Source organism: Rhinoderma darwinii, chromosome 5, assembly GCF_050947455.1.
Source record: "Rhinoderma darwinii isolate aRhiDar2 chromosome 5, aRhiDar2.hap1, whole genome shotgun sequence".
Lineage (NCBI taxonomy): Eukaryota > Metazoa > Chordata > Amphibia > Anura > Rhinodermatidae > Rhinoderma > Rhinoderma darwinii.
The window spans coordinates 260077016-260098495 of NC_134691.1; the positions used below are offsets into that span (position 1 = coordinate 260077016).

General features: G+C 41.0%; 1 protein-coding gene across 1 annotated transcript in view; it reads left to right on the top strand.

Moving 5' to 3' along the window:
- Positions 1-20963, top strand: part of CNTNAP2 (contactin associated protein 2) — a 1694842-nt gene extending 1673879 nt beyond the window's left edge. The window contains exons 23-24 of the mRNA XM_075827067.1: positions 16674-16748; positions 19959-20963. Of these exons, the coding sequence (XP_075683182.1) occupies positions 16674-16748; positions 19959-20158 (275 nt within the window). The 3' untranslated portion in view covers positions 20159-20963. The remainder of the gene's footprint in view (positions 1-16673; positions 16749-19958) is intronic.
- The last annotated feature ends 517 nt before the right edge of the window (positions 20964-21480 follow it).

Below are 21480 nucleotides of genomic sequence, written 5' to 3' on the forward strand. Positions count from 1 at the left end.
CCTCCATGGCACTGGCGCAATATCTTGTGTCATGCTCCACCCCCTCAGACCTGTGGTATGAATAATACAGACAGTAATTAGTAATAAATATATTATACATATCACAGAACCTTGGATTATTATTGTCATGCAGCTTGGATCCTTGGTGAGAAAAAGTGGGCGAATGAGCAGTGAGTGCAGGTCAGGAAGGGGTGGTTTAAAGCAGCCTTTAAATAAGACACTCATGTGTATTAGTATAGTTCTCTGTTATAATTGGTTTAGTTTTGAGAGACCTGGTGGATCAAAGAAGTGTCCTGTGTTGCGTTTTATATTTTCATTAACTGTGAAAAATTCAACCTTGACATACGCTCCACATCACTTCACACCTCAGGGAGCAAAAGTACGGTTTTTTAATATCGTTTATTAGTGAGTACAAACATGATATGTTCTTCTTGGCATTCTACCACCAACACAGTCATTCTTCTTTGTTAATTAGACACAATACATTAACTAGATGAGATTACATTTACATATTCTGTGGTTGGCAACGTTTTAAAAATTGTCTCGGAATCTGAATATATTATTTGGAGAATAACTCCAGAAATTCCAGACATCAAAGAACCTTAACCATTTAAAATATTAATAACACCAGAAAATGTGTCTGTCATGCATGTTAATAGCATAGGATATGATAGATAGATAGATAGATAGATAGATAGATAGATAGATAGATAGATAGATAGATAGATAGATAGATAGATAGATAGATAGATAGATAGATAGATAGATAGATAGATAGATAGATAGATAGATAGAGATAGATAGATAGATAGATAGATAGATAGATAGATAGATAGATAGATAGATAGATAGATAGATAGATAGATAGATAGATAGATAGATATAGATAGATAGCTAATGTAGTTCTATAATAATAGCAGCCAAGCACATACTGTAGGGGGGGAATTTATTAACTTTCCTTCGCCAGTTTTCCCGTCTAAATCTCCCCCACCGTCTCTGCATGTGGTATATAGCTCCGTCTCTGCAGTATATAGCAGCCTTCGTGACTGGGCTGTACCTGGACTGTGGCTGTGACATGGCAGATAATGATAACAATTTCATGTTAGTGAATTAGGCAGTAAGAGAGGTCGGCAGAACAAACAGCGGAGCTTTGAAAGGAAAGGATTCACAGATGTACTGTACACAAGGATCTAACAGCACTGTGAAGTTTTTATTTCTCACTAGAAGTATGCTATAGGCCTTATTCAAACAGAGCGTTTTTAATGCATATGAATGTCCGTGGTGTTGTCGTTTCTGTGTGTCATCCATTTTTCTCCTCTGCAAGCACTTCCTGGTTTCAGGTTTCCTTTTTTTTTGCATTTCTTTACCAACTGAACTGTGAAAAATCAACAACACACAGATGTGGTCTGTAAAGGGAAGTGGTGCTGTTTTTTTACGCACCCATAGACTTTAATGGGCACACCAGAATAGGACATGCTGTGAGTTTCTTGCAATGGGCACACACTCCGTGATAAAAAAAAAAACGAGTGTGTGAATAGCCCCATTACATTGAATTAGTCAGTGAGCTGTTCGTGTGGATAAGGCCTTAACCCCTTCCCAACATTTCAAATCACACTGGCCTCCCGGTATGCCACAGGTAGTGCAATGTATTAGAAAAATAATCTGAAAGTTGGCCCTTCAAGTCCCCTAGTGGGACTAAAGAAAAGTGAAAAAAAAGTTGTCAAAAATATAATAAAAGTTTCAAGTAATAAAATAAAACACAATCGGCCTTTTTCCCTTATCAAGTCCTTTTATTAAAAAAATTAATAAACCATACATATTTGGTATCGCCGCGTCCGTAACGGCCTGAACTATAAAAATATTATGTTATCTATTCCACGCTGTGAACGGCTTAAAAAACAATGCCAGACTTTCATTTTTTGGTCACTTTGCCCTACAAAAATTGGAATAAACAAGCTCTCAAACAGCTCTGTGCATGAACAAATTAAAGAGTTATGGCTCTCACAACATGGCTACATTCTTTTTACAAAAGTAATTTTATTGTGCAAAAGGTTGTAAAATATAAAAAAGTGCTATAAATTAGGTATCGCCGGAATCGTACTGACCCGGAGAATAAAGTTAACATGTAATTTATAACGCATCGTGAACGGCGTAAAAAACAAAACATAAAAAACTATGCCACAAATGCAGGTTTTTGGTCACCTTGTCTCCCAAAAAATATATCCTCTATAGAGCCAGGAAGGGTAGGACCCAAACATATCTGCTGGAAGCGAGGGTGCCCGTATTATACCAGGACAACATTTCCCAGCAAAATTCCCCAAACTGCAAAGGTGCGGAGTGTGGACCAAAAGGGGGATAAGAGAGGACATGCAGAAAGGATTGCTTCACAGCGAAACACACATCTATGGATTATTTTACCCCATTTTTATATCACCTGACTATGCCCTGATGTACTCTGCCCAGCTTACATATGCCCCCACATTATAAACTGAAATACAAGTAAAACTACTACCAAGCAAAATCCACACTCCAAAAGCCAAATGGTGCTCTCTCCCTTCTGAACCCTACAGTGTGCCCAAACAGCTGTTTACTTCCACATATATGGCATCGCCATACCCGGGAAAAGCCTTTTAACAATTTTTGGGGTGTGCATCTCCAGTGCCACAAGCTGGGCACTACATATTTGCCACTGAAATGGCATATCTAGGGAAAAATGTAAATTTTTACTTTGCACCATCCGCAGACCAATCATTTATGGAAAAGAACTGTGGGGTGAAAATGCTCACTGCACCCCTTAATAAATGCCTGTGTGTAGTTTCCAAAATGGGGTCACTTCTCAGTGGTTTCTTTTATTATTTCACATCAGAGCCTCTGCAATTGTGAACCAATACTTTGTAAATCGCCAAATTAGGCCGCAGCTTAACATGGTACTCATTCACTCCCGAGCCTGGTCAAATGTACAGGCAAAAGATTAGCGGCACATGTAGGGTGTTTCTAAAACCGGGAAACACAGCATAATAATTAGAGAGTTGTCTTGTTATGGTGGCACAAGCTGGGCACCTCATATTGGCATATCTATGCAAAAAATCCAATTTTCACTCTGCAACATCGTGTGCACACTAATTTCTGCAAAAGACCTGTGGGGTTAGCATGCTCCCTACACCCCTAGGTGAATACCTTGGGGGGTGTAGTTTCCAAAATGGGGTCACTTCTGGGCGATTTCCACTGTTTTCGTCCCACAAGGGCTTTGCAAATGCGACATAGCGCCCAGAAACCAATCCAGCAAAATCTGCACTCCAAAAGCCAAATGGCGCTCCTTCCCTTCTGAGCCCCGCCGTGTGCCCAAACAGCAGTTTATGACCACAAATGGGGTATTGTCGTACTCGGGAGAAATCGCTTTACAAATGTTGGGGCTCTTTTTTTCCTTTATTTGTTTTGGAAAATGACTTTTTTTTAGCTAAAGATACATCTGTTTGAAGAAAAGGGATTTTTTTTATTTTCACTGCCAAATTCTAATAAAGTGAGAAAAAGACCAAAAATAGACCTATAACGGCAGTGCTGGAATGAAGTTTAAAACATCGAAGTATATAAATAAATATGTTTTGGCCTGATGAAGACATCCGTTCGATGTCGTAACGCGTAGCCTATCTATTAATAAAACATTTATTTATATACTTCGATGTTTTAAACTTCATTCCAGCAGCGCCGTTATAGGTCAATTTTTGGTCTTTTTCTCACTATACTCTGGCGGTAACAATTCTTGTTTCCCGGATCGGACCTTGGCAGCAGCTATTTTCCTATTAACCCATGCACACATCAGAGTTGTGCCTGACCAAGCACAACTCTTATAGGTGAGCTTATAACTCACCCTTTGTTTTGTTTAGTTAACCCCGTTTGTATCTGCACTATGGTTGCGCCATGCATTTTTTTCTTTTTCTCCCCTACAAATTCTAATAAAGTCTATGAAACACCTGTGGGGGTCAAAATGCTCACTAGACCCCTAGATTAATTCTTCACGCGGTGTAGTTTCGTGAATGGAGTTACTTTTGGGTAGTTTCCACTGTACTGGTACCTTAGGGGCTTTGCAAAAGCGACGTGCCAAGAAATCAATCCAGCAAAATCTGTACTCCAAAAGCCAAATGGCGCTCCTTCTCTTCTGATACTTGCCGTGTCCCCAGACAGCAGTTTATGACCACATATGGGATATTTCCATACTCCAGAGAAGTTGCTTTACAAATGTTGGAGTTCTTTTTTTCCTTTTCCATTTGAGAATATGAAACATTTTGAGCTAAAGCTACGTCTTATTGAAGAAAAAGGATTGTTTTTATTTTCACTGCCCAATCCTAATTAAATCTATGAAACACCTGTGGGGCCAAAATGCTCAATATACCCCTAGACCGTTTCCTCAAGGGGTGTAGTTTCCAAAATGGGGTCACTTGTGGGGGGCTTCCACTGTTTTGTCCCCTCAGGGGTACTGGTTTACTCGGGAGAAATTGCTTTATAAATGTTGTGGTGCTTTTTCTACTTTTAGTCCTTGTGGGAATGAAAAAAAATTGCTAAACTTACGTTTTATTGGAAAAAATCTAAATTTTCATTTTAGTGGCCTATTTCCAATAATTTCTGCCAAAAACCTGTGGGGTCAAAATGCTCACTATACCCCTAGATAATTTCCTCAAAGGGTGTAGTTTCCAAAATGGGGTCACTTGTGGGGGGTTTCCACTGTTTTGGCATCACAAGACCTCTTCAAACCTGACATGATGCCTAAAATATATTCTCATAAAAAGGAGGCCGCAAAATTCACTAGGTGCTCCTTTGCTTCTGAGGCCAGTGCTTCAGTACATTACCACACTAGGGCCACATGTGGGATATTTCTAAAAACCGCAGAAACTGGGCAATAACTATTGAGTTGCGTTTCTCTTGTAAAACCTTCTGTGTTCAAAAAAATGGATAAAAAAATTAATTTCTGCAAATAAAATTAAATTTGTAAATTTCACCTCTACTTTGCTTTAATTCCTGTGAAATGTCTAAAGGGTTAAGAAGCTTTCTAAAGGCTGTTTTGAATACTTTGAGGGGTTCAGTTTTTAAAATGGGGTGACTTATTGGGTATTTATTTATATTATTCTAAAATACAAGGTCTTCAAAACCACTTCACAACTAAACTGGCCCCTGAAAATATAGCCTTTTGAAATTTTCCTGAAAATGTGAGAAATTGCAGCTAAAGTTCTAAGCCTTGTAACGTCCTAGAAAAATTAAAGGATGTTCAAAAAACGATGCCAATCTAAAGTAGACATATGGGGGATGTTAATTAGCAACTACATTAGCAGATACATTTAAATTTATAAAAATGCAAATTTTTGCTATTTTTCGCTAAACTTTTGGTGTTTTCTACAATTAAATACTGAATGTATCGAGCAAATTTTGCCAGTAACATAAAGTCCAATGTGTCACGAGAAAACAATCTCAGAATCGCTTGGATAGGTAAAAGCATTCCGAAGTTATTACCACATAAAGTGAAACATATCAGATTTGAAAAATGAGGCTCCGTCAGGAAGGTCAAAAGTGGCTAAAGAGGCAAGGGGTTAAGGAATATGTTTATAGAAATAGTTTGAAAACAAAAACTAAAATTACTTTCCAGAAGCATTGGTTATCATTACCTTGGATCGTATAAAATGCAAGGCTGACATGAAATTATGCATTCTACAATCGTTCGTCCCCATACATTTCCATCATGTCGGCAGCACTTCTCCCTGTTTATACAGGAAGATGTGCTGCCAACTAGCGATCATTTTATTCGCCGCGTAAATGAGCAGATCAGCTGAGGAACGTTTCCCTGTTTACACAGGGCAATGCTCGGGAAGGAGCGTTCATATGAACGTTTATTTGTTCAATCATTGGCCCGTGTAAGGGGCCATTCACATATATCCGGAGGGAAACTGTTGCTGGAACGGATCCCATAGCTTTCTATGGGATCTGTCCTCGCACAGGGGACATCAGTTATGGCGCCATACGGCGCTGTACCTGTGCAGGAGCCAGATCCAAAAACGTTACCTGCAGCGTTTTTGGGTCCGGCTCCGAGGGAGATCTGGCACCGTATCCTATCTTAATTAACTGTAGCAGGATGATTGCCGGATGCTGCCGCATCCACGTTCCGGCAGCCCCCAGCGGGAATGTAGATGTGAGCAGGAGTGGAATTTAGTGACCCCCCCCCCCCCCCCCTGTAGATAGTGCCCTGTAGGAGCGGAAACCGCGGTCATAGCATTGCCATGGTTTCTGCTCCAGGTGGAGCCCCTGAAATCCCTGTCCATATATGAACAGTGACGTCAGGGCCTACTCCCTAAGCAGAATCCCCTGCCACAGTGTCGGCAACACAGTGGCCGGAGATTCCCATGACGTCAGGGGCTCCTCCTAGAGGGAATCCCTGGACACAGCATCGGCAAAGATGTGGCCGGGGATTCCGCTCAGGGAGTAGCCGCTGAAATCTTTGTCCATATGTGGACTGTAGCCTCAGGTCTCCTCCTGGAGGGAATCCCCGGCCACAGCGTCGGCAATGCTATGACCGGGGATTCCGATCCCAAAGGGATAGTGCTATATACGGGGTGGGGTGCCATCTTCAGGGGGGCATTGGGGGCACTAAATTCCACTCCTGCTCCCCGGCCAGAGCGTCGGCAACACTGTGGCTGGAGATTCCGCTCCTAGCGATAACTCCTGACGTCACTGTCCATATATGGACTGTGGTGGGAGGGGCTTCTCCTAGAGGGAATCCTAGGCCAGAGCATTGCAGACACTCTAGCTGGGGATTCTTGAGCACCTGACGTCCCTTTCCATATATGGACATTGACGTTAGGGGCTCCTCCAGGAGGCGCAGTGGGTGGCACTATCTACAGGGGGGTGCGGGTGGCGCTATCTACAGGGGGTACTGTGGCATTATCTACAGAGGGCGCTGCATCATTATCTAAAGGGGGTGTGGGGCACTATATACAGAGGGCGTTGCGGTATTATCTACAGGGTGTACTGTGGGATTATCTACAGAGGGCACTGCATCATTATCTAAAGGGGTCTGTGGCACTAAATTCAGAGGGCATTGTGGCATTATCTACACATGAAATTCACCTGTTTTTAAACATTTGGCAGAAACACGGACACGGAACGGATGTAAAACAGATGCAAAACGGGCGTCAAAAACTGACCGAGACGACACATTTTCAAACCCTAGGCTACCTTTTTGGTGGACCTTTATGGTAAAAACTGATGTTAAAAATGGATGATAAAAACTGATGACCACTAATGACAACCAATGACAACTGATGGTTCTGTAGTAAAAATTGTGAAAAAGCCTGATGGCAACTGATAAATTTTTGCATCCGTTTTAATCGCTTGAGAGACAAAAAAACTGATGCTGTTGCAACGGATATAGGTGAACGCACCCTAAAAGGCCCTTTAGTTTAACAGCACTTGGCTATCTCTAGTAAATCTTACAATGTCCATGGAGTGCTGTCCCAGTATCTTACTGGAGATAATTTTGTGTCTACAGGTTCCGCTGAATCTAGTAGCGCTGAATGCATAACCAGATTTGATGGCCATATCAGACAATTTTAAATGCTTGAGCATTAATTCAAAGTCTAATCTTCATTGATTATGGAAGGACCCACACGACTTGTATTACATGTATAGCAGCGTTGTAAAGCATCAGCAGCAGAGGCAGATAAACAGATTAATAGACACTCATTCTGCAATGGGGAGGACAGGACAGTCTCAGTTGAAGAATAGTCCAAAGCACGCATTGATTATGGAGGATGCAGAGAGAATCAAAGGCAATTTGGGTATATTTCATTGATAGCCCATGTTGTGCAAGATGTCCTATTCAATTGGGTTTTCTAAGAATTCTCCGTAAACTCTTTTATTCTAAGGGATTAAGATAATATTTAACCTCTTCATCGCTGACAGTAGTGTTGTGTTTCATTCTGTTTTGCCAAGTAGGATTTTTTGAGAATACATATAAAGAAACAGTAGTCATTTACGATTTAAAGATTATGACAAACACACTACCGCACAGCTGCCTTAGTTCTCATGCGTAATATGAAACTGATTTTATGATTTTACAGACAGTGGGGAAGATATATCAAAAGTGGTGCGTAGGAAAGTGGAGTAGTTGCCCACGGCAACCGATCAGATTTTTTTACTATCCTTATATCTTTATATTTCATAATGATCTTGTGACCCTCTCCTCCTACAAAATTCATCCCTCGGTTGCTGACCAAATTGACATAACTGTTATCAGATGGAAGAAGGGAGATAGTCTAGGGTATATATGAGGCCCAGATAATTCATATTACAGCCTTGAGAAATAATACATAATGCTACCTGCCAGAGCACTGCGGACTGTAAGCCGCCATTTACACATTACTGACCGCTACCTGGATTGCTCGCTGTTGTGCTCTATAAGTTGTTTTTGTTAAACAGCTGCACCTGCCGATTTCAGAAAGTATGCCCTTTATCACCTCCATTACTGGGCATTGCCAATGTGCATAAGGGAGGGAGGAAAAGAAAGAAAGAAAGAAAGAAAGAAAGAAAGGTCGGGCAGACAAACTACGCTACCAACTCCGTGCGACTGTGGTTTAGTTCCAGAAATTGTACTTTGAGATACTTCCATCCTCATGGCCAAAATACACCACTAGTATTGCACTCCATTGCTGCTGTTTCCTGTGGATAGATGTATCTGTGCGTGATGTTTACATGGGAAACTTCATCCATGAGTAGGAAGTGATCAGAATTGTCCAAACCTTTGGTGAACCTAAATTACATTTACAGAAATCCCCCCTCATATAGGAAATTGCTCCATTCATGAGTGGGAGTGATTAATCAATACGATAGGGCAGATACCTGTGATTATTCTCATAGTTGTTCAAAGTCAATACAGTGGGTTGCTTAGCTTATTACTTAGATCCCCTGTGCTCCTATGATTATAGACAAATCTGGCGTGTAAATACACCCTTACACGGGTGAAAGTGGGTGTGGATACGTCACTAAGCCTCAGGCAGACAATGTCTCACTGTAACTCAGTCCGTATCCTCGACCTCAGACCTCCTCTCTTGACAGTGTGCACATGCCCAGTTGAAGAATGTTGCTTAGCGGCCTGGAAATGGAGGAGTATCAAATCCAATTAGAAAGGAGTATTTCTGCACATGCACTGTCTAATGCAAAAATACAGGCACTTGCTATTGATGGTAAAAAGTATTACTTGCACCAGCCTCGCCGTGTAAATACCAGCTGGGCCAGTGGTTAACCGGTCTGGTAGCAACCCCTCATTTATCAAAACTAACAGTAAAACTGGCCTTGTTGCCCATAGCAACCAGCGCTCAGTTTGCATTTCTTAAGCTGCGCTGTGATTTTTCTGTGAGACCGTTGTGATGAATGAGGCCCATTATGTCTCCATGACAACATCGCACCTGACAGATATCAGGGGTAGACCTTTTGTGGTCAGAATGTTCTCTGCTAATGCAACCTCAGGCTTTAGGCCTATAACTTCAAGCGATCATGTTTCCAGATAATAAATTGTTACAAAAAGATTCCACATGTTTAATATACACTAAATTGCTTTTTATACATTTCTTCTGGAAACTATACTTTAAAGTAGAATTTAAAAAAAGGTCATATCACTTAACATAGTTTGTGAACAATTCCAAACCTTCACCATCTTTCATGCATTAAAACCCATTTATTTTCCAAAATAGCTGTTTTATTTATTCATTATTCTTATATTTACATCCTTAGCTTTGTCTATTATCTTTCAGTATCCCCTCATTTGCGAACAGAGCCTCTGATTTATGTGATTAGAGCCTTAATTTACCAACTTCTGAATTTATCCCCACTGCATTGCTATTGTGTCCATGGATAGAGATGACATGGTAGAGCCAAATCGCCCTAGCGTCAATACCCAATTTTTTTGTAAATACTTTAATTGTAGTTTTTGACAAGGGGAAAAAGGGGAGGGGGAAGGGTACATAAAATAAGCAGAGTTGGGTTAGGGAAGATATTGAAAGTCACAAGAAGGTGAATCACACATGATACATTTTAGAATGAGATCTTTGATGAATACATAAGGCTATGTTCACACGCAGTAGCAAAATATGTCTGAAATTACGGAGCTGTTTTCATGCGAAAACAGCTCCTGAGTTTCAGACGTTTATGCAAGTACTTGCGTTTTTCACTGCGTCTTTTACGGACGTTATTGGAGCTGTTTTTCAATGGAGTCAATGAAAAACGGCTCCAAAAACGTTCCAAGAAGTGACATGCACTTCTTTGACGCGGGCGTATTCTTACGCGCCGTCTTTTGACAGTGACGCGTAAAATTACACCTCATCTGAACAGAACATCGTAAAACCCATTGCAAGCTATGGGCAGATGTTTGCAGACGTAATGGAGCCGTCTTTTCAGGTGTAATTCGAGGCATAAAACGCCCGAACTACGTCTGAAAATAGGCCGTGTGAACATACCCTAAGCCCCTTCTCTTCATGAATTAATCTCATGATCTGACAACTGGGGGGCCTAATTGTAAGTACCAGGGCAAGGAGGGGGTGGGGTACACCCCAGAACATGCCCCTGACTGAATCACATATTTGAAATGCTTACATTCTTCACTGTATAGAAACATAAACTATAGTTATTTTGGAAAGATAATGATATACAGGAATTTAAGTGGATCTGTCAGCTGAATATGCTGCTCTATGTAAGGGCAGCATATTACATCTACAGGTGCGTACCGCTATTAGCCAAAATAGCACAAAGAAATTTTGTGCCACTTGGCTAACAGGAGCATTGAAAGAATACAGCGGACTGATAGTTGTGAGTCCGCTGTATTCATGAGGGTAGAGCTCCTTCAGACTGGTGATTGACAGGATGCTGTGTCAACACAGCACCATATCAGTCACCACATTTCTGCAGTTTTGGTTACTCGCAGTACGGAGCTATAGCTGTAATATGCTACTTTTACATAGGATAGATAAAAACAAGGGGACATATATACACAAAAACACTGAAAAAAGGCTGTACTTACAAATGTTCACAGACAGGTCAGAAACGCTGATGAAGGAGAGTGAACAGGTGCATTTAGATAATAATAACCACTCCCACTAGTCTTGAGGGGAGTGGCATGTGGTGCATAAAATGTGTAGTAAAAATAATAAATGAATAGTGTATGTGTAAGTGATAATAATATAAGTGAAATATAGGGGGCAGTAATGAGTAAAGTGCCTAAATGAAAATAAATAAATAATGGGGTGCAAGTGAGTGAAACATGGAGGGATAGTGTGTAAGTCATGAGGCGCAATGTGTATAGCCAGGTAAAAGCCTATTTGTGACGCCTTGATAATGCATATAGCGGGCTACCCTGCTTGCTAAGCCAAACGACAACACACCATACTCTCCCAGCATCAAAGACCCGGCTGTGTCCAAAAGAAGCAAATAAAGTAAGCATGAAAAATACCTGGGGTATTAGTAATCATTTTGGCCAAAAGGACGCAAGCTCGCAATCCACGACAAGGATCCCCAGACTTGCGAGTCCCTAACTCCCTAACTGGAACTAAATGTTCCTGATACAAACCGAACAGATAAAAACAAGGGGACATATATACACAAAAACACAGAAAAAAGGCTGTACTTACAAATGGACACAGACAGGTCAGAAACGCTGATGAAGGAGAGTGAACAGGTGCATTTAAATAATAATAGCCACTCCCACTAGTCTTGAGGGGAGTGGCGTGTGGTGCATAAAATGTGTAGTAAAAAATAATAAATGAATAGTGTATGGGCAAGTGATAATAATATAAGTGAAATATAGGGGGCAGTAATGAGTAAAGTGCCTAAATGAAAATAAATGAATAATGGGGTGCAAGTGACCTGTCTGTGTTCATTTGTAAATACGGCCTTTTTTCAGTGTTTTTTTACATAGGATAGCCTAATCCGCTTTAATCATACAAAATTGAATTTCCATAAAATAACTGTTGTCTAATGGGAACAGCACTGTCACAAGATGCACTGGCAAAATAGCCAGCCCTGTGTTATTGCGGCATCCGGATTCAACATATTGGTGATTTGAAAACCTTCTGTTTCTTCCAAGGCATTTCTTTACTGACACTCAATGTTGGTTATCATTCATTTAAATACATCCATGTACTTTAATTAAATTACAGTACAAATGTGATTTCCCACTGTAAAATGAATTCTCTAGGTAGTCTATGGCACTTCTTTATAGTAAAATTTAATTGTTCCTTCCTAACATCTCAGTCCATAGAAGTTTTTTTGAACTGTACTCAATGGTTTCCAACCTATGCCACTGGCTGTCAGGGAATGAAGACAGATGAAGCTACAGAGCCACTAGTTGGAGACCACTGCTGTATGATATCAATATACAACTATATCATTCATCATAATGCATTTTTTTCCCAACAACTTTTTTTTTCTTACTCCTATTCAAATGGTTTCTTCATTTAACTAGTAAATACACCAAAGAAAATTGATGGATCCTTTTCCCACAAGTCAAGCAAACAGCAGGGTAACTCAGTTGCTGGTTGCATGCCCCATGAAGCTTGATGTTTACCAGAACATCTGACTGCATATGTTATTTCCACAGTACAAATGTTTTAGGCATTTAGTTAATTAGATACAGAAGTTACATTGTCCCCAGAGTGTGTTTGTCAACCCTTCACAACAACTATAAAATTAGTACGCTGAGCGCTAGCATGAGTAAATAAGTAAACCTTAGAAGTAATCGCACATTCGTAGAGGATGTCACCACTATAAACATAGGAGAGTGGACTGGAGCGTTAATGGTTACTATTTGCAAATATTATAATTTGCTCTACAGAATCAATTGGCTCCCTGAAATCTTTCTTGCTTCATATGCAAATTCCCAGACACAACCACACCTATCTTGACATGCGTGCCATAAAGTCACATGGCATTTACTTTTTTTGCTACTAGAGATAAAGGTATATCAAGGTAAGGAAGAGAGTCAAAAGTAAACATAAGCTAGACAACAGATTCAGCAGTGGAGCTGTCCAGCAGCACTCCATTAGTTCAGTGAGAAGAACTACTGTCTGGGACAGGAGTTTCTGGTTTCAAATCCTGACCATCATGCTCTATTGGAGGTTCTGATATCCACTCTTAGGCCTCATTTACACGAACGTGATATACGTCCGTGCGACTCGCGTGCTTTTCACGCGGGTCGCACGGACCTATACAAGTCTATGGGGGCATGCAGACAGTCCGTGAGTTTTGCTCAGCGTGAGTGCGCTGAAAAAAACTCACGACATGTTCTAAAATTCAGCGTTTTTCGCGCATCACGCACCCATTGAAGTCAATGGGTGCGTGAAAACCACGAAGGTCGCACGGAAGCACTTCCGTGCGAACTGCGTGATTCGCGCAAGAGCTGTCAAACTCTGAATGTAAACAGAAAAGCACCACGTGCTTTTCTGTTTACAAACATCCAAACGGAGTGTCTTAGAGATGAGCGACCCGAACTTCACCGGGTTCGGCCGAACTCGTTTTGACCGAACCCGGCAGGAGACAGTCACTATCCAGGGTGCTGAAAGAGTTAAACTGGTTCAGCACCCTGGACAGTGACTTCCGATCACAATATACATGAACGTGTAAAAAAAAAAGAAGTTCTGACTTACCGATAACTCCCGGCTTCTTCCTCCAGTCTGACCTCCCGGGATGACGATTCAGTCCAAGTGACAGCTGCAGCCAATCACAGGCCAAGCACAGGATGCAGCCAATCACAGGCTGCAGCGGTCACATGGACTGCCGTGTCATCCAGGGAGGTGGGGCCGGATGTCAAGAGAGGGACGCGTCACCAAGGCAACGGCCGGGAGACCGGACTGGAGGAAGCAGGAAGTTCTTGGTAAGTATGTACGTCTTTTTTTTATTCACAGGTTGCTGTATATTGTGATCGGAATTCACTGTCGAGGGTGCTGAAAGAGCTACTGCCGATCAGTTAACTCTTTCAGCACCCTGGACAGTGACTGACGTCGACTAGCCTCATCTCTATGATGGCAGCTGCGCGAAAATCACGCAGCCGCGCATCATACACTGATGACACACGGAGCTGTCAAGTGCCTTTTGCGAACGCAAAATGCTGCATTTTTTTGCGTGCGCAAAACACACACGCTCGTGTAAATCAGGCCTTAGGGTAAGGCCACACGGTGCGGCCACGTTTCGTTTATGTTGCGTTTTTAAACTGCAGCATGTCATTTTTCAATAGAAGTCAATGGTGACATTTTTGTTATGGACATACTGCTACTATTATATTACAATGTGTTTTTTGTGCAGTTAAAGAGGCTCTGTCACCAAATTATAAGTGCCCTATCTCCTACATAAGGAGATTGGCGCTATAATGTAGATGACAGCAGTGGTTTTTATTTAAAAAAACGATCTGTTTTCACCACTTTATTAGCGATTTTAGATTTATTCGAATGAGTTGCTTAATGCCCAAGTGGGCGTGTTTTTACTTTAGACCAAGTGGGCATTGTACATAGGAGTGTATGACGCTGATCAATCAGTGTCATGCACACCTCTCCATTTATTTAGTCAGCGCATAGGGATCCTTTTAGATCACTATGTGCTGTCTTATACTAACACATTAACGATACTGAAGTGTTTAGACAGTGAATAGACATTCCACGGGATGTCTATTCACAATCTCTGCACTTCGTTACCGTTTCTGGGGTAGTTACAGCAGAGCAAGCATAATCCCGCGAGATTACGCTGTAGATGACAGGTTACAACGAGATTACGCTTTGCTCTGCTGTAACTACCACAGAAATAGTAACGAAGTGCAGAGATTGTGAATAGACATCCTGTGGAATGTCTATTCACTGTCTAAACACTTCAGTATCGTTAATGTGTTAGTATAAGACAGCACATAGTGATCTAAAAGGATCCCTATGCGCTGACTAAATGACTTGGTCTAAAGTAAAAACACGCCCACTTGGGCATTAAGCAACTCATTAGCATAAATCTAAAATCGCTAATAAAGTGGTGAAAACAGATAGTTTTTTTTTTAAATAAAAAGCATTACTGTCACCTACATTATAGCATCCATCTCCTTATGTAGGAGATAGGGGACTTATAATGTGGTGACAGAGCCTCTTTAACTGCATCTTCATAATGTCTGACCGCATGCAGTTAATGACCGCGCTGCCAATGTTGTTGCTGAACTGCTTGCTTTTTTGCTAACAGTTCTGCAATGCCTTGTAATGAACTATATACAGGAAGCATCTAACAAACTTCAACACCGGTGAAAACTATGTCCATCAATTATTTCCTTTAAAAACAGAACTGCAGCATTACAGAGACAAAAAACGCATGCAGTTGACCGCATGCGGTTTTCAAACGCAACAAAACCGCGTCAACGACGCAGCATGTGGCCTTACCCTTAGAGCATCCAGAAATGTGTGTGCTCCCAATGCTCCAGCACCCATTTAAGAAGGAACTTGCTCTAAATTCTGCGTAGAAGGTTCTCTACATGGCTAAAAGCTACAAAAAATTTCTATGAATGAGTCTTACCTGAAAAAAAAAAAAAAGGGATCTGGGGTAAAAAAAAAAAACAGACTGTGAAGGTAGGAAAAATTCTTAAAAAAAATGTTTTTGACTGATGTTATACTGTTTATAATGATGGGAAAATGTAATAGGTTAGTTATATGATGGTGATGCAGGGACAAGCAAGATTCAGGATGAATCATCAGTAGTATTATTATTATTTGGCAACAGTAAGCTACGGTGTACATCTGGGACTATTTCTTGTTCATTATCCTGAAATATATGAAAACACTAAGTCATTTGTAAAATCTACTGCAGAGGAAAACCAGTGGTGCTGTACATTTCAGCCAGTTGCTTGATTTTATATTCAGACTTTCACGACAACTTTTAGGTTGTTTGTTTTTTATGTGACCTGATATGGTAAATTCCTGCCTATAATAACATTTGTGAGTCAGGGAAGGAAAAAGACCAGTGACCACCATGTTCCATACAAAGTGACAGAGAAGGAGGGATAGATAAAGCTGCTCTATGGTATGGGGTTTCCAACCGCACATCTCAGTTTTCAGGTTCCTTGTGAATATCACGTATGGTTAGGGTCCAGTCACACGCAGCAGATTTTGTTGCCATAATTTTAGCCACTGAAAATCTGTTCTATTCATTTGAATGATATTGTTTCTGCAACAGGTGCATGGATTTCTACATGAATGGAACTGATCTTCAGTCGCAGAAATTTCTGCAACAACATCTGCCGCTTGTGACTGCACCCTTATTGTTTTAACTCTACACAAAAATATTTTTATATAATAGTTCCTACTACTTTTCTGCAACAGGTATTACATGCAACAAAATTCATCATTTTCACTGGTATAACTAGTTAAGATGCTTGCCTATGGCGATATACATATGATTTGAACAGAGACCAGAACTGCAACCACTTCTATTGAATTTGCTTGAGCCCTAGTTGGGGCCCACACCTCTAAGACATTATGGAAATATCCTATGCTATACATTTGTAAGATGGCAATGCCCCGTTAAGTATTTGGCAATTAAATTATAACTTGCAGCTAACTATTTGCTTAGAATTGAGTCAATATTGGCCCTTCTTAAGTACTGTATTCATATTTTGTTCATAACAGAAACTGCTAATTTCCCGAATAATGAAGGACAAGCCATTACAGATGGAGTCAACAGGAATTCTGCTATTATTGGAGGTAAGTTAAATTAATTAGGTTATCGATGGATAGATGTGTTGACTGACAGACAGATGTGGGCCTTTAGATTTACTACCGGAGCAGTAAAGTGATAGGTCTCCCACGTTCATTGTATAGAGAGAGGGAGATCTTCCGTTCAAAACACAATATTTGATCAAGGGCTTTTTCTAAGTGGGTAACTACTTGTATTTTCACCGTAAATAAGTGTTTACAATCCAAAGGGGGGGGGGGGTTTAAAATAGTTAACAATGTGTAATCAAGCCTACAAAATGAAAACACAAAAATACACTTTTGCAGAGTAACTGTTACTGTTTCTTTATGCCGATAAAACAGTGACATCATCTGGAAGTATGAAGTACTGCCCTGTATCAAAGCATAGCAGGCTTCCTATGTTACCCCTTGCAGCAATTACATTATAAACTGTGCCATAGATAGATTTTATATATATATATATATATATATATATATATATATATATATACACCCGCACGCACACACTGGCCAAAAGTATGTGAACACCTGACTATCAGACCTATATGAGCATGTTGGACATGCTATTCCAAAATCATGGGTGTTTATATGGAGCAAGGCCTCCCAGTTGTAGCTATGCCTCCAGTCTTCTGGGAAGGCTTTCCACAAGATTTTGAAGTGTGTCTGTGGGAATTGTGTACCAGTAAAGGGCAAAAAAAAAATCATATGTGAGGTCAGGCACTGATGGTAGACGAGAAGGTCTGGCTTGCAATCGGGGTTCCAAATCATTCCAAAGATGGGATGGGGTTGAGGTTAGGGTTCGGTGCAGGCCCTTTGAGTTCTTCCACACCAAATTTATCAAACCATGTTTTTATGGGCATGCATGCCTTTTTCCATTCTTGAACATGAAATGGTCTTCCCTAAACCATTGCCACAAAGTTGAATTGTCTAAAATGTCTTATATGTTGTAGCATTAATATTACCCTTCACTAGAAATAAGGACTTACAATCGACCTTAACAGAGTACTATAAACCAGAAAGACAATGATGTGGATATAAAATATACTTTTATTATTATATATTAAAAACAAAAATAACAATGAAAAATATATAAAAATGGAAACAACATGAAGCTGGTAAATGTACAGTGGTAAAAGACTCTACGCAAACATATGCAAATATATGGATGTTATAGTAGAATAGCCAAGGAAAAACCTTGTATAGTCATACAAGTGATATAACATATAGTTAATAAATAAATTGTGATTTGAAACAAAATAATTACTTTGTTTGCACTATGTAGTGTAGTAATACTTGAAGAAGTTTATGAAAACAAAGTGAATAATATAAATGTTTAGAATGGGATTATAAGAGCATACCTGGTTAAGAGTCTTAGGCCTCATGCACACGATCGTAGCCGTGTGCACGGCCGTGATTTTCGGGTCGGCCGGCTGCGGACTGTCAGCCGCGGGCCGCCCGCAAATCGTAGGACATGCACATGGCCACCGTCATTTTTTTCAATGAGCCCGGACCGCAGAAGACGGCCGTAATAGGACATGCCCGTTCTTTCTGCGGTGCGGGTTCCCGGGCCGTGCAAAGACCGCAAAAACTACGGCCGTGTGCATGGCCCCATAGAAATTAATGGGGCCGCAATTCTCCCGTGGATTTTTTGGGGAATTGCGGCCGCAAAAACACGTTCGTGTGAATGTGGCCTTAATGTAAAAGTGAACCAGCCGCCTCGACGCGTGTTTCACAAAGTATTCCTCCCTCCTCCAACAATTTTTACAGTATACACTAAGTATTGAGGTAGGTAGTGTTCTCCTATCATTCGTCAAACTCAGAACCATCCTTTAGACCAGGGGTTTCAAACACGCGGCCCGCATGCGGCACCTGAGGCTGTAATCTGTGGCCCGCGGGACACAGAGCACTAGTATAGGCTCTGCTCCGGGACACTGTGGAATCCCCTGACATCACTGTCCATATATGGGCAGTGATGTCTGGGGCATCCCCAGAGCCAGGGTCCCGGGCAGAGAGCTAGTAAAGGCTCTGCTCCGGGACTCTGTGGAATCCCCTGACATCACTGTCCATATATGCGGGAGTCCCGCGCAGTTTTCAGAAACAAGGGTTATGCCACTAAACATTAGTTCAGTAAAGAGAAATCTGAAATATTTTTGTTACATTTTTGCGTTTTTAAAGGAAAATTCTGTCACTGCTATTTTTTTTGAACAGCCTAACATATATGGACAGTGATGTCCGGGGATTCCCCAGAGTCCCGGAGTCCCAGAGCAGAGCGCTCTGCCCGGTACTCCAGCTCTGGGGTTGTCCCTGACATCACTGTGCATATATGGACAGTGATGTCAGGAGCAGAGCTGGAGTCCCAGGAAGAGCACTACTAGCACTCTGCCCGGGACTCCAGCTCTGGGGTTGCCCCTGACATCTCTGTCCATATATGGACAGTGATGTCAGGAGCAGAGCTGGAATCCCAGGCAGAGTTCTAGAAGCGGCTCTGCTCTGGGACTCAAGCTCTGGGCAAGCCCCTGACATCACTGTCCATATATGGACACTGATGTCAGTGGCTTCCCCGGAGTTCCAGAGCAGAACCTATACTAGTGCTCTGTTCTGGGACACCGGCTTTGGGGTTGCCCCTGACATCACATTGCGGTCAAGGAGGATCCCCTGACCTCACTGTCTATTCCAGCAGAGGAATCCCCGGCCTAAGCATCGGCAACGCTCTGGCTGGGGATTCCACTCCTAGAGGGAGCCCCAATGGGCTACTGGGGGGTGGGGTGTGTGGCACTATATACAAGAGGTGTGTGTGGCAGTATCTACAGAGGGCACTGTGGCATTATCTATAGAGGGCTCTGTGGCATTATCTAAAAAGTGGCTGCCTAAACTTGACATTCGTGTGTCTCCAAATGCTGCCAACTGAGCCGCCGGACTGCATTTAGCGACACTTAAACTCGAAAACTGGATTATTAAAATAAGCACATGGAGAGAACTCGCAATTTCCGTTAAGTTTAAACCTAGCAGTATTGTTTATAGTAATGTAGTATTATTATAGTAATGTGGTATTGTTATACTTATGTAGTATTATTATAATAATGTAGTATTCTAGAAATGTAGTATTATTATCGTAACGTAGTATTGTTATAGTAATGTAGTATTATGTCACATGTCATTTTATAATTTGCTCCAAAATATTAGCTCTATATATTCATGATTGTCCTTCTTTTCTTTCAGGTATCATAGCAGTGGTGATCTTTACCATTCTTTGCACCTTGGTGTTTCTGATACGCTATATGTTCCGCCACAAGGGAACCTACCATACAAATGAAGCCAAGGGAGCCGAATCTGCTGACAGCGCTGATGCAGCTATTATAAACAATGACCCCAACTTTACGGAGACCATTGACGAAAGTAAAAAGGAATGGCTTATTTAAGAGTGTTCAACATGATCACAGTGGGTTCTGGTGTGTTGCTAGGGACTGTGTCTCGCCAGTGCTTGGCTTTGGATTTCTCCATGCAAGATCAGCACAACCAGGAGACTCTGATGGGCCACTCAATACACTGACAAAATTACCAATCATAAACTTTGATAAAGGCATTTGAAAGTAATTTTTAGTTAAGTTTACAGTTTGGTTTTGCTCCTTCTGTTTTTCCTTGTCTAAAATACAACAAAATTTCAGCTTTTAGAGTTTCAGCATTGGTTTGGGTTTGTCAGTAATATCTGTATTTTTTTGTGTGTGTTTAGAGGCAATCTAAATCTAAGCAATGTTAAAGGGCCGGTTTTCTAAAATTTTATAAACCCTGGGATTATTAAAGAATTCTAATATAACTGATTATATGTAAACCTATGCAAGTGTTTATATATAATCCCACACACACAACATGTAATTGTCCTAAAACTCATCTACTTCTTTCTCCTTTATATAATAAAATACTTTTCATTGCATGCATAGGCACTGCAGTAACTCAGAATGGATCAGGGCGGATCATCACAATGCCAATAAAGAATGTAATTGCCATTTTTTTTTTAGAGATTGTTGCTAGATTATAACAAGCACAGGGATAGATAACCTGTGACATTAGCACGCTGACCAAATAGGACTCAGAGGTCAGTGACCGCTATTCAGCCACAAGTTGCCTGACCCTAAAATAAGTGGATATGTTGGTGTAAAAAAAAGTCTGAATGGTATACATTGCAAAAGAAAAATATACTACAATATATTGCACCTTTTTCTGAAACTTTGGCTTGTGAATTTTCTTCGTCTCTGGTACACTTATTTGTCTGTTTCTTTGTCCACATGAAAATTTGTGTTGCTTCCAGGTCTGGTTTTCCGGTTTATTGGAAAAACAAATCAATCAAATGTATGTTGCAAATTTTTCACATACTTTGTGTTTTAATCCTGTGCTGTTTTCAAGATCTCTTTTTGCTGTCGGTGAATGGAAACATCATAGTTTACTTGCAGATGCTGAAACCTGTACAGACCAAGTCCTGCTTACAGCCGAGAGGTAGATACAATTCTACTCAATTTAGGCAATAATTTGTGCGCTAAACAGCCTGAACTACAGGCTGATACATTTTACCTACACTCAGGGCCGGCCTTAGGCTACAGGGTGCCCTATGCGGAATTGCACTTTGGTGCCCCCCACCCCATTTATCATTATTATGTATTGTGGGCACTTGGTGCTTTTGTTTGTGCATTTGTCACACCGAAAAACGTGTCAAAAATTCTTGGTTTAACCGTCCCATTGACATCAA